The sequence below is a fragment of the Rhineura floridana genome, chromosome 10 (genome assembly GCF_030035675.1).
Source record: "Rhineura floridana isolate rRhiFlo1 chromosome 10, rRhiFlo1.hap2, whole genome shotgun sequence".
NCBI lineage: Eukaryota > Metazoa > Chordata > Lepidosauria > Squamata > Rhineuridae > Rhineura > Rhineura floridana.
Genome location: NC_084489.1, coordinates 60218476 through 60232305, shown reverse-complemented (window position 1 = coordinate 60232305; position 13830 = coordinate 60218476). Strand labels below are relative to the sequence as shown.

The window sequence follows — 13830 nt, the reverse complement described above, 5'->3', positions numbered from 1 at the left end:
TTTACATTAATTGACTTCTTCATCAGTAAAACAAATTTAGTGGAACTGGAATATGGACATTACACTTTTACATGCATTTGTCCTCTGGCACTAAGCCCTGAAGTTGAATTTCCTACGTCAGGGGTTCACCAACCAGTTGCCTCAAGCTATCAGAGCCTTATTCCCCGGTTCTCACTGTCCCTGTCCCCCAACAAGAAATAAGCTAGAGGAGAAAATGGCCTGATGTTTTCCCCTGTGCTGGAATCCCATAATTCCAAAAGCAATTTGTGCACAATTCTTTAGCCCAATAAATGCACCTGGGTTTCTCATTTATCAGGCACTGATAAAATTGCACTCATGTTGTCAATGTAGCACATATTTCTGTACCACTTAAAACTCAGTATTTTGTACTTGGGAAAATTCTGTATTTCTTCCTGATATTGCATCCTTTGCTATCACAATATGTGAAACGTAGCTGAACTAGTGGTAGGGGCACTTATTGGATAATGTTTGTGATGAAGCTCCACTATAGTTTTTGCAAGTAACAAGTGACAAGCCTTTTCACACACATGCAAAACATATTAATAAGTCTTTTTGTTTGCTTTATTTGTTGCATTATCTCTCTTACCTCCATCTCACAGTCCTATTCTTGTGCAAGAGTGTTTATTTTAAGGTTGGAAAATCGTAGAAAGGCCAACCGTCCAGAATACCTTCCCCCCCAATGTTACATTTGGATGGGGCACTGTGTGAATGAAACTGCAAAGAGACGTGCGAGTGTTTCCCACAAAGCCAGCTGGGGAACATTTTGACTGATCAAAATGTAGGAGTATACAGGGGGGGAAATTCAAAAAGTGAACTTCAGCTGAGTGGGAAAGATGAGCTCCCAGTCCACAGATCCATTGGCAATAGATGATTGGCACAGATTATTGGCAATAATTATATTTTCCTCAAGAAGGTGTGAACATATGAAACAGCCTTATGTTGAACCAGACTGAATCGGTCCACCTAGCCCAGTGCTGTCTGATCTCACTGGCAAGGGACTTCCACAGTTGGCCCACCTAAGATCTTTTAAATCGGCAATGCAGAAGACTGAATCTTGGAACATATGCATGTGCTTTGCTGCTACGATATGGAATTCTCTCAGTTGACTGGCACCGCCAAAGCTGATTGTGATGTCTATCCAGCATGAAGTCTGCACATGGACCCAATCCAGCATACATTGCTACATGTCTGGCCCTTGGGGCTATAGACAGTGTTTACATAGCAAGCTTATGGTTTGCATATGAAAGACATGGATCACAGCAATGGCATCCTTTGTTTTATGACGAAGGCTGCTTTCATACTGCACTTTATTCCATTATTCCCATGATTTCTTACCAAGAATCTGTACATTTTATTTGATCTTGTAAAAATAATCCACTTGCAAGCTTGGGAACCTGGATCACAGGAGTTTTGCGCTAGCTGCAGCCATTCCTATGACAGGCATCCCAGCATGCAATGTGTTCCTGCCCTTTAGGTGTGCATCAGGTTGTTGTTTTTTGCCTGACGGAAATTGTACCAATATTCTGCCATAGGCACACGTAGCAGCTTCCCCTTCCTCCTTTCCCCCCATACATCCCTATCTCCAGACACTAACTCACATAGTGAATTATGGGAGAACTACACATTCTGCATGTGTATAATGGGTGAGGGGCAAAAACAAGACATTGTTGCTGCAGTGTGAGAAAGCCATTTGCGTGAAATGCTGGTATATCAGCCAAAAAAGTCACGGTTCCTTAATGCAACAGATACTGTAATGTGAAAGGAATTTTAGAAATTGGTACAGAAGTGCTACCATTTTAATTTGCAAAACTGATGCAATAAGCCCCATGTGTGAAAGCAGCCTAGAGGATGAGTGTTTAATTTTTAAGCTAAATTGTACACATTGAAATATACATTTTGCATCTGCACTCAAAGGTTTAAGGAGCTTCCTATAGAAGCTGGAATTCATTTGAAATTTGATTTGCCTTTGGAAATGTTTTGCAAAAAGCCACAACTACCCTCTGACACTGTCCCCCAAATTAAAGTTGCTGAATTTGTATAAGCATGGGGCTTTAAAATATCATCGAAAGCCACACACACGTAGGCAGTGAAGTTGCAATGTATTCCCTTTGGCCTCTTATATCTACTTAAAGTAACCTAGGGTTGAAAAACTTTTGTTGATAAACAGCCTAAGGTGAGATTTAAAAGCTGAACTAAGAAAATGGGCTGCTATTCCCCTTGCTTTGTCCCACACTGGGGCCTGATTCTCTTTGTACATAATGAAAGACTTACGTTCTTGGCAATTTTCTCTTTGAAAGGATGCATGAAACAGTGGCTGCAATTTCAATCAACAGGAAAGCTAATCCAATCCCTAGCACAGTCCAAGTATCTGCAGAGACAAGCAAGTGAATGAGATAAGCAAAGAAATGTTCCCACAAAATTGCCTGAAGTTATTTTATTGATTTGACAGGTCTCACCAGAAGCTGGAGTCAAAGGAGGCTTAATCTTCATGTGGCAACGGTTTCCCTTCCACTCTTTTCCACATCTGATGACAAGGAATGTTGGGAGACATGAGAAAATGAATGTTCAGTTTGCATCATAATGTACAATGTAGCACAGAGATGGTACTTACAACATAAGGAATAAGTTCAATAATGCAATCGAAATGAGGAATCCAAATTCTGTCAATGTTCTTAGGAACATGGGAATAAGATTCACTTTGAATATAGCCAGGAATTAACATTATTTATTATTTTTATTTATTTATTATTTTATTTTTATTTATTAGATTTATATTCTGCCCTTCCTCCCCAAAGGAGCCAAGGGCGACAAACAACAAAGGATAAAACATCCCAAAAACCTGGAACGTACATCTTAAACATCCAGAACAAACTGGAAGGGCTGGAAAGCAGCACACACTAGTATTTATCCCCATATCCAGTTCTATGGAGGTATTTGGGAGATAACGAAAAAAAAAATATTAAAAGAACAAATCTTCTTCCTCTTCTTGTTGTTTTACTCCGTCTTCCAGTAAACAGTTTTGCCACACACACCCTCCAAAACTATGCAGCACATTATCCCAATTTAAATGCCCCATACTATTTAGCCAAGTATTTGCATCTTCTCATACTGCAGTGCTAGCTTGATGTTCTGGCAACCAGTGCTAATACAGACACCCTGTGTTGTGATGTTACACTACTAGTCGATAGAGACTATTCCAAAAGGTGCTGTAGGAATGTCTTGACTGAAAAGTAACCAACCAACATGTTGCAAGTCCCAAAGGTTCTTCTTTAGAGCACTTCTGGTTGTAATGCTCCCCTTTCACTATTTTCACTCCCTGTTTTAATCTCAACAAGTTGAAGATGCTATTGGCAGGTAATTCACTTGACCAAAGAAGTGGTACGCATTTCATTTTGGATGGGGTTGCATGCTTCTAAGTCTTATGCTATTACATCTGGTCATTACTTCAGATGCCCAAGTGGCATGTGTGTGGCACGAACCACCTTTTACTAATCCTAGCTGGTGCTTCAGTTGTAGCCCCTCCTGGACAGAAATACCTTAGGCCAGTAGTCCTTGTCCTTATAACACCCAGATCATACTACTGCAATATTTCACAGGTGGGGCTGCCTTTGAAGACTACTCAGAAACTTCAGTTAATGCAGAATGTGGCAAGCAAGGTTGCTGACTGGTACTGCTAGGAATATATATTTTCAGTATTGAAAGAATTTCACTGGCTTCCTATTTGTTTCCAGACATAATTCAAAGTGCTGATTTTAACCTCACAGTCTTTTATAGCTTTGGGCCTGTGGGTCTGAAGAACTGCAAAATGCATCTATTAAGGTCTTTGTCCAAGTTCCTTCTGAGTGTTTTTGCCTTCAGAAATAAGGCAGGTGGTGACCAAGGAGTATTTTTTGGTGGTGGTGCCCCACCCATTTATGGAATGCTCTCCCTGGAAAAGTCTACTGGCACTTCATCCAAGCTTTTAAAAAAATGTTTTACACACATACATTCTGCCTTCTCTCATGCCCGAATCAGAAAATTTTAAGAACATAAGAAGAGCCCTGCTGCATCAGGCTGAAGGCTCATCTAATCCAGTATCCTGGTCTTACAGTGGCCAACCAGATGCCTCTGGGAAGCCAGCAAGCAGGATGTGAGCGCAACAGCTCTCCCCACTTGTGATTCCCATGAACTGCTATATGGACAGATACCGCCTCTGACAGTGGGAGTAGAACATAGCAACCATGGCTAGTAGCCATTGATAACTCTATCCTCCATGAAAACCTCCATTTTGTGACCTTGGTAGGCTGATTCTGAGGGCAAAGCCACTACTGTGCATAAAAAGAGGGGAACTGCAACATACTGTTTTCATTTCCTCTGTCCTGAAGCAGGTGGCCTGATAACCCATGTGGGGTCCAGGAAAGCCTTCTCTGCCTTGGAGGCACTGCCTGAGGATTCTGGGGATTGCAACGTGTTATCCCTTAGTAAATCTCAGAAGTTTCCCACTCCTGTATTCAATGATTTCAAAATTCTTAGTGGCATTTCGCCCCCCCCCTTGGGTAAGTTCTTGGGTAAGTTCTTCTGTAATACCAAAGTGGTTAAAATATTTTTGAATAAACAAAAACAAACGGTAGAGGATTCTACTATTATGTATTTAGTCTTAAAGCAATGGGCGAGTTTCTTAGAATGTGGAAAAAATATAGCTGCAAAAATTAAAGCAGAAGGCAAAATGTTGCAGTTCTGGAAAGATGGAAACTGGCAAAAGAAGTAAGGAAATTAGATCTCAGGAGACTGGGTGGAACAGAGATGAAATCAGGGAAAGAATCAGAGAAAGAGCTGAAAGGGAGAGGGAAGATGTAGAGGGAGGAAACAACAATGAAAAAAAAGTCAGGTCTGTGTTTTTGTTGTTGTTGTAATGCAAAATTGCACAATTACTCTTCCAGATCTGCAGCAGATAAGCAATTGTCATCCTTGTATTTGCAAAATAACAAAGCAGCAACTTGATATACAAGCTGTTGCACAATATTCAGGACTTTCTTGCGCCACTGTCTGTGATTTTAGATGATGAGCATAAGGCCCAGTTAAGCCAAATACCGATGATATTGTTATATACTCTCGCTTCATTTGGAGGAAAGTACATTGGAGACTTATGACATCTTGCTAATATTTGGCTTTTTTACAAGCAGAGCATCAGTGGAAGTGAGCAGCAGATTCACTGCCGCTGATCAGATATGGCATTCTACACTCCAAGAGGCTTCCAATCTCCAGCTCTGTTATCTCTCTGTCCCTGTTTATCTCAAAACTGCTTCATTTGTTCCTTCACATGCAGAAGCATACTCCAGCCCCACACCAGCTGTTCCCTTAGCTAGAGATGAGGTTTGTCACCTTCCAAACTCTGATAGTGTTCTCCATTCAAAACATTCCAGAGAAATCTCTGAAACCAGGTTTTTAAACAATTTGCTTCCAGGGGGACACACTAGCTTTCCTGGGCTATTAAGAAATATTATCATTATTTTGTCATATCCCAGATTCCAATCAGGCATAGTATGTATGACACAGTGACAGCTTCACCCACAGGGCTGTACCTCACTGGTAAAGCCCATGCTTTGCATGCAAAAGGCTCCAAGTTCAGTCCATGGTATCTCCAGATAGGGCTAGGAAACACCCATCTGAAATCCAGGAATTGCTGCTGCTAGTCAGTGTAGACAATACTGAACTAGATGGGCCAATAATCTGACTCAGCATAAGGCACCTTTCTACGTTTCTAATCAGATAGCATGCCCACAGCAATATGCATGCCACATTAAGGATTTATTTATTTATTTAAATCCCGCCTTTCCTTCCAGTAGGAGCAAGGATTCTGCTGAATTTGGATTTAGCACCGGAGTTTTCAGTGGTCCACATATTCTCCACTTCTTTCCCCTGACACCAGATTTTTCCCTCTTGAATATTCCCCTAAATATTTTCCTTTTATTTATTTTACTCACAGCAGTACAGCTCTCTCTCTCCTATCAACATAATGATATTTCCATTCATTTATCAATATTTTGAAAATTAATATTGATATTTTTGGGAGAAAAAAAGGGACTGGTAAAAGCAACAGATAGCAGATAAAGAATGAATTTGAATCAATACGCCTGTTAGGCTGATGCAATGCTTTCAAAGCGGCACCAGCCAATGGATCCCATCCCTATGCCACGTGCAACCATGATTCCCATCTGCACTGCAAAAATTTCATATCTACTTTTGCAGATAAGTATCCCAAACATTCTCAGGTTCAAGGAAGGTGGAAATATCCAATAGAATTAAGGGACAGACCAGGGCCGGCTCCAGGAATGCCGGGGCCCTTGGGCATCAGCCTGCCCCGGGCCCCTCTGCTCCCCTTCCGCAATCTGTGGCAGGAGCCGTGCTACAGATCGCAAGACAGTCCAGAGCTTTCAAGCCACCCGCCTAGCCGCCCGCCATCCCCCCCTCACCTACCTTGCTCTGTTGTTCTTTGCGGCTTCGCACGCTGTGCACGCAGGGTTACCATCAAACAAGATGGCATCCGAGGTTTTCGTAAGGGACTGAAGCCTCTACCACCATCTTGGTTGATGGCACGCAGCGTGCGCATTGCTGCCATCAACCAAGATGGCGGCAGAGGCTTCAGTCCTTTACTGAAACCTTGGCCGCCATCTTTATTGATGGCAACCCTGCGTGTACAACACGCGCAGCCGCAAAGAACAGCAGAGCACGGTAGGTGAAGCCGTGGGATGGCGGGCATGGCAGGTGGCTGGGCGGGCGGCTCCTATCCTGTGATCCACGGCTCCTGCTGTGGATTGCAGAAGGGGAGCAGAGGGCCCCTCAGGAGCTCCTGGAGCTCCGGGGCCCTTGGGCCAGTGCCCAACGTGGCCGCCCTTTAGAACTGGCCCTGGGACAGACTTCACACAGCCCTCCTTGAAACCTAAGACATAAAGCCTTCCTTGTAACAGCAGCCAGCATTCCAGCAGAAAACAGGCCTGTCTGTCTGCCTATCTATGAATGACAGAATGAAGGGACGTGGGAATAGGGGTTTCTAGGGATGGGTGAAAATATCAGTTTGGCTTCTCATTTGTCAATCTTAAATTCAGTTCTCCATATTTTCACATCAGTTTGCAATTTCTATTTTTACAAAAATGTCCTCACAAAAATTCATTAGCATTTTAGTGTAATTTTTTTCTAATAAATGCATTTTTGCAATTTTGCCTAATACAATGCATTTTGAATGTTATTTCACTAATCTATGACATATGCACACTCTATACGCATTTTATACAAAGGGCTTGCCTGGGGGACTGTATGGCAAGAATTTCAAAGGATGGCAGTGTTTTGGTTCACATCTTGTTTCCGAATGGGCAAATTAAGTAATTAACTGTTAATTAGGTAACTAAATTTGGTTAGTTGTGAACTGAATTTCTCCCTCATACCTACACTTACCCCAATTCACTGAGCTGTGAGAAGTTCCAGGGGTGCTGCACCTTCTCAGGTTTGGTTTTCTTTGAAAGGAGGTAACTGGAGGCTTGTTGGCACTTTGTAATTTTTTGGATTCTTCACAACAAATAAACAGGTTGCTTAGGTGGGTGCACAGCTTCAAAGCTCCAACAGACTGCCAAAGCCCACTGTTCCCCCATTATTATCATTTATTATGTTTATATACTGCCCCATAGCCGAAGCTCTCTGGGAGGTTTACAACAATTAAACACATTAAAAACAAATATACAAATTTAAAAACACTTTAAAAATCAATTAAAAAACAATTTAAAACACATGCTAATAGAACTCTAGGATGACGCCCAGCCCCAAGATACTTCCAGAATCCCAAGAAACTCCATTTGTTCTCCATTTCCCTCAAAAACTGCCATCTTCTCCTTCTGCTTTCTTCTTGCACACAGACCTAGTTTGCCCCCTCTCCCTGATTAGAGGGGTGGGGGGTAGAGAAGAAAGGCATGTCCCTTCCAGAACTGTCTCCAACTATTTCCTAGTAATTTAGGAAGATGGCCTATAATAGGGGTTCCCAAAGTGTGATCCACAGACTACTAGTGGCCCGTGAGCTTCTTTCAGGTCCATAGTGGCACTGGCAAATCTGCAGAACAGCAGAGCTCGGGGTGGGTGAAGAATGGTGGGGGCAGCAGCTACTCCATCATTCTTAGACCTCAGCAGTCTGCCTAGAAGGTGAGCAGGATGGACCAGAAGTGTCAGGGGAAAGAGGAGGCCCTGGGTTTCTCAGAGGACTAGTGTCCTGGCTGGGAGCAAGATGGGGGAAGGTCCTGTGTGGGGAGAAGAGGCTGAAAAGGGATTTGAAAGGTGAAAGTGAAGAGTCGATTCATGGCAATGAAGGAAGCTTCCTTTGAGAAAGAGCTTTGTTTAACGCACGCATCACATTAAAATACTCACATTGATTTTTAGTCATATTTTTATGGCTTCTTTCATCTTTTACTATCTTGTATTAAAATATGAATTCCATATAATTTTTAAAAGTACTTTAGCATCTAGCAGAGCATATTAGAATTGCTGAACCGGCAGAAAAATCATTAAGTGGACTGCCAAGACCTCCAGTAATTTTCAAGTGGTCTGGGGGGGGGAGCTTGGGGACCACTGGTGTATAACAAATAGTTCCCACAGAAACCTATCACCTTGGTTTCCCTAACAAAAAGAATGTGCCTGGTCACACTTGTCCAGCTGACTTGACTACTTCAGCAATCTTCCTCGTGTCTAATCTCCCACTCTTACATTCATAGAATTGAGTTGGAAAGGACCCTGGAAGTTATCCAGCCCAAGGTCATCCAGGAAGGAAAATGAGCTGCTTTCTTCCTCCCATGTTACTGCTGTTGTGCTCTGAGTGTTGGGCAGCAGCCTGAAGGTACACAAATAATATTGTGGAATAAAAACCTTCCAGGGAAGCGATCAGATATGACCCCTCTGTGGAATTTGTTAATTCTACACTAGGAAGGAAAGTAAGATTCCTTAATAAGCCTCCTTGCCAGAGTCCAATTTATTTTGAAGACAGTCAGTTGTCAGAAGTTACCAAGGAAATCCCTTAGGCCACAAAGTTCTAAAATTTCCACATTAAATACAAGCAATTAATTTGCCTGGACTAATTGCTTCATGACTAACTACCAGCAGCACATTTTTTGTAACTGTACTTTATTATAAAAATGCCATCCATTTGCAATCTGAAGCAGAAAGATAACAAATTCTATACACAAGGCATTTCAATATCCTGACAAGGAGCATCCTTTTCCTGACAGCATATGGCAGATGAGAAATAAGCCAGTCCATCATTATCGTCCATATCCTTATATGCCAAAACGTATTGCCCAATTCAGTCATAATGTAAGAAGAATGGCTGACAGTTTGGCTTCTGCCTGGGTGGGCAAATGCAGGAGAATGTGACTGTGAAATAGGAAAGGCTTGTTCACATGTTACACTGAAAATAGGTACAATCTCCCTCTACACATGTACAAGCGTTTGTGTGAAAGAGTGTACAATGGTTGGTTTGTACAGCTCAACTATCGTGTACACAGGTGTACAGTCTGTACACTCATTGAAGGTCATGTGTGAAGCCCATTCAAATGTGTATATGATGAAGGGCCTACTGAACCTGACAGGTTTAAACAATGTGCAGCTGAATATATGCCTATTATATCATGTTAAAATATGTGCATGTATGCCACCCAAAACTCCATAGGGAACAAGTGAGTATATAAAAGGCAGACAGGATTTATAATATAGAAGTGAGTAAGCACCATGCCTTGCCAAAGCATTTTTGAAACATTAGTTTCAAGCTATTCATTTCGTGCTAAGCCGTAGGATGGTTTCCATGCATTATTTTCTTGGCCACATAACTTGGCAAAACTATAGAAGTGTCATGCTTTCTCAGGTTCTGAAAAATCTTTAAAATTGTAGCTTGTGTTTAAGAAGCACAAATGAAATGGGAATAAAGATGTGCATGTGCCTACAATAGCCAATGCTAATAAAGCACGCTTTTAAAAGATAATAGCTTCTTGAAGAAACGTTTAAGGATTGATTCCGGTGATTACATTTAAATGAAGTAAGTGCTTTAATTAACCATGGAAGGGCCTTCAAACAATCATCTGACCATTCAAGACTGCTCCTTAAAAGTCAAAGGGGACTGCTTAGACTGAAGAATAAGCGTGAATCTCTAAGTCTTTATTAGATATCAAGAATTACTTAAGACTGACCTGTTATCATCATAGTCAGGAACTTTCCAGATGGCCTTAGGGTGCAATCCTATATAAATACCTACTTGGGAGTAAATCCTATTGAACGGAATTGTAGAATTGGTACTGAGTTGTTAGGAAACTCCTATTCCCCTCCCAGTGATACAATTCTCAGAATGGTTTAGCAATCAAACTCTATTCCTAGGGAACTCTAGGAACTGTAGCTGTGTGAGGGGAACAGGGGCCTCCTAACAACTCTCAGCACCCTTAACCAACTACAGTTCCCAGAATTCTTTGGGGGAAGCCATGACTATTTAAAATGGTATAATAGTGCTTTAAATGTATATAGTGCAGATGGGGCCAAACGTCCAGTGTTTTAAATCAGCAATCCTATCCATTTGATTCATTCCTTCCATATATTTTACTGTCTCTACTCTGGGATACTAATGTATATTTCAGGTCAAATTCATGCTATGAAAATCTATAAACATTAAGTTACTAAGCAAGTGGTAGATGGCTGTTGGAACTAAGCTAGGGAAAATCCAAACAAACTTTAGCCAGCTATCCACCCACTATATCCTGGTCAGCTGAGCTTGAGTTTACTGATTTTACATATATAATGTAATAACACAAGTTCTTTCTTCAGCTGATCCAGTTCCTAAACCTCATATTGCATTAGTGGTTTTAGTTATGTCACCATTATTTATACTGTTTACAATTCTTGCCCTGCCCTCCAAAATAAACCCTCTGTGGATATATGCTTGCAATTCAGGATAACATTTAGTGCATCTGAGGAAGCAGACTTCAGTCTATGAAAGCTAAATGCCTCTCTGAAAACCTTTATTTATTTTAAGTTAACTCAGTCTATGAGCTGCTGCTCCCCCCGTGCCCAGATTGCTCACGTTAATTGAAATTAGTTGAGCTACAAGTAGGAGTTTATTTATTTTATTTATTTTATTTCATTTTTAAACCGCCCATAGCGAATAGCTCTCTGGGCGGTGTACAAAAGATTAAAAGTACAGAAATACAAAATATCACAATAAATAAACTGAAACAAAGAGATTTAAAATTGTAACATTAAACGCTTTAAAATGCCTGGGAACATAGCCAGGTCTTAACCTGGCGCCGAAAAGATAGAAGCGTTGGCGCCAGGCGTATTTCTTTGGGGAGGCTATTCCACAATTCGGGGGCCACTACAGAAAAGGCCCTAGATCGAGTAACTGTCCTCCGGGCTTCCCGATGGGTTGGTACCCGGAGGAGGGCCTTAGACGCTGAGCGAAGTGACCGGGTCGGTTCATAGCGGGAGAGGCGTTCCACAAGATACTGCGGTCCCACGCCGTGTAAGGCTTTATAGGTCAAAACCAGCACCTTGAATCTGGCTCGGAAGCAAATAGGTAGCCCGTGCAAACGGGCCAGAACAGGTGTTATATGCGCTGACCGGCTGGTCCTCGTCAGCAGTCTGGCTGCTGCGGTTTGCACTAGCTGAAGCTTCCGAACTGTCTTCAACGGCAGCCCTACGTAGAGCGCATTACAGTAATCCAACCTAGAAGTTACCAGAGCATGAACAACTGAGGCGAGGTCATCCCTGTCCAGATAGGGGCGTAGCTGGGCTACCAACCGAAGGTGGTAGAATGCATTCCTTGCCACCGTGGCCACTTGCGCCTCCAGAGACAAGGAAGGATCGAAAAGAACCCCAAGACTACGAACCTGTTCCTTCAAGGGGAGTGTAACCCCATCTAGAACAGGGTAAGCATCCACCATCTGGGCAGGGAAGGCATTCACCAACAGTGTCTCAGTCTTGTCTGGATTGAGTCTCAGTTTATTAGCTCTCATCCAGTCCATTATCGCGGTCAGGCAGTGATTCAGCACATCCACAGACTCACCTGTAGAAGATGAAAAGGAGAAATAGAGCTGCGTGTCATCAGCGTACTGGTGGCAACGCACTCCAAAACTCCTGATGACGGCACCCAGAGGCTGCATGTAGATGTTAAAAAGCATGGGGGACAAAACCGACCCCTGAGGGACTCCACAATGGAGAGTCCAAGGAGTCGAGCAATGTTCCCCAAGTACTACCTTCTGGTGATGATCCGCCAAGTAGGAGCGGAACCACTGCCAAGCAGTGCCTCCAACTCCCAACTCCGCGAGTCTCCCCAGAAGGATACCATGGTCGATGGTATCAAACGCCGCTGAGAGATCAAGGAGAATCAACAGAGTCACACTCCCTCTGTCCCTCTCCCGACAAAGGTCATCATACAGGGTGACCAAGGCTGTTTCAGTGCCAAAACCAGGCCTAAAACCGGATTGAAACGGATCCAGATAATCGGTCTCATCCAAGAGCACCTGGAGCTGACCGGCAACCACCCGCTCCAGAATCTTGCCCAAAAAGGGGACATTCGCCACCGGTCTATAGTTGTTCAGGTCATCTGGGTCTAAGGAAGGTTTCTTTAAGAGAGGTCTTACTACTGCCTCCTTGAGGCTACTAGGGACTACTCCGTCACTCAAGGAGGCATTTATCACTTCCTTGGCCCAGCCGGTGGTAGTAGTCCTGCTAGCCTTCACTAGCCAAGATGGACAAGGATCTAGAGCAGACGTGGTCGCCCGCACCAATCCAAGTACCTTGTCCACTTCCTCAAGCTGCACCAACTGAAACTCATCCAATAATGAAAGACAAGACCGTGTTCTGGACACTTCAATGGATTCGTCTGTCATAACATCGGAGTCTAGGTCCCTACGGATGCATGCGATTTTATTTTGGAAGTGCCCTGCGATGTCGTTACAGCGAGCTTCAGATGTTTCAATAGTATCTCGAGGACCAGAATGTAAGAGTCCTCGTACAACCCTAAAAAGCTCTGCAGGGCGGCAGAGTTGCCATAATAAAGTTGGTTTCCCAATAGTCATGGCTCTATTACCTGCAAAATAATCAGACAGCAGATAGGGCACTGCATTATTTAGACATCTTTGTCATATCAGCACTATAGTGTGTTAGAAAGCAGACTATAACCATTCATCCCAGTCAAAGGATGCTGAGTATCTGTTGTTTACCTTCTGGATATCTTTCTCATGAATGAATCTGCAAAGCTCCGATAACATTAATCAGTCACTTATTTTATAGGTTTGAACAATGATGGTATTTCATTGTATGGATTATGTCACCCATGTCCTAAAAACAATTCTGTGATAAAATTCCGTGCTTCTTTCTATTTTTTCTTTTCTTTTAAAAATATCTGTGTGGTGGTCTTATCAGCTGAAATAGCCTTTTTCAATTGGAGCTTGCCAGCATAGGACATTACTCCTGCCAGGTGGATTGCGGTACATATTGGAGAGAATAAATCACTGTGTCATTCCCAAGCAAATGTAAATTCATCTACTCCCACAGAAGACAGCATCACACAGTGTCCAAGGTTGCTTTTCTACATTCGAGCAAACAGATGCAGGGGGAAAGCTGCATGTTCCACCCATAATTATGAGTTGCCTTTTCTTTTAGAATTTGCATTTTCTATTTTAAAGAGTGTGCATGTCAAAATTATGAAAACAAGCAAGGATACATTTTAAAGTGTTACCCTTTACATAAAAATAAATTCTGTGCAGCACAACTCCGTGCATGCTTACTTGCAAGTAAGTCCCACTTAATCCA

At 42.5% G+C, this 13830-nt stretch overlaps 1 protein-coding gene across 4 annotated transcripts in view; it reads right to left on the bottom strand.

Moving 5' to 3' along the window:
• LOC133365140 (MAM and LDL-receptor class A domain-containing protein 1-like) overlaps positions 1–13830 on the bottom strand; it is a 319039-nt gene that overhangs the window by 26957 nt on the left and 278252 nt on the right. For 2 of the 4 annotated variants that reach the window (XM_061586590.1, XM_061586592.1), the window contains 3 exons: positions 7453–7563; positions 2478–2545; positions 2293–2389 (listed from right to left, as the gene is read on the bottom strand). In XM_061586590.1, coding sequence (XP_061442574.1) covers positions 2293–2389; positions 2478–2545; positions 7453–7563 — 276 coding nt within the window. The remainder of the gene's footprint in view (positions 1–2292; positions 2390–2477; positions 2546–7452; positions 7564–13830) is intronic. The other 2 variants (XM_061586591.1, XM_061586593.1) reach the window with 1 other exon arrangement.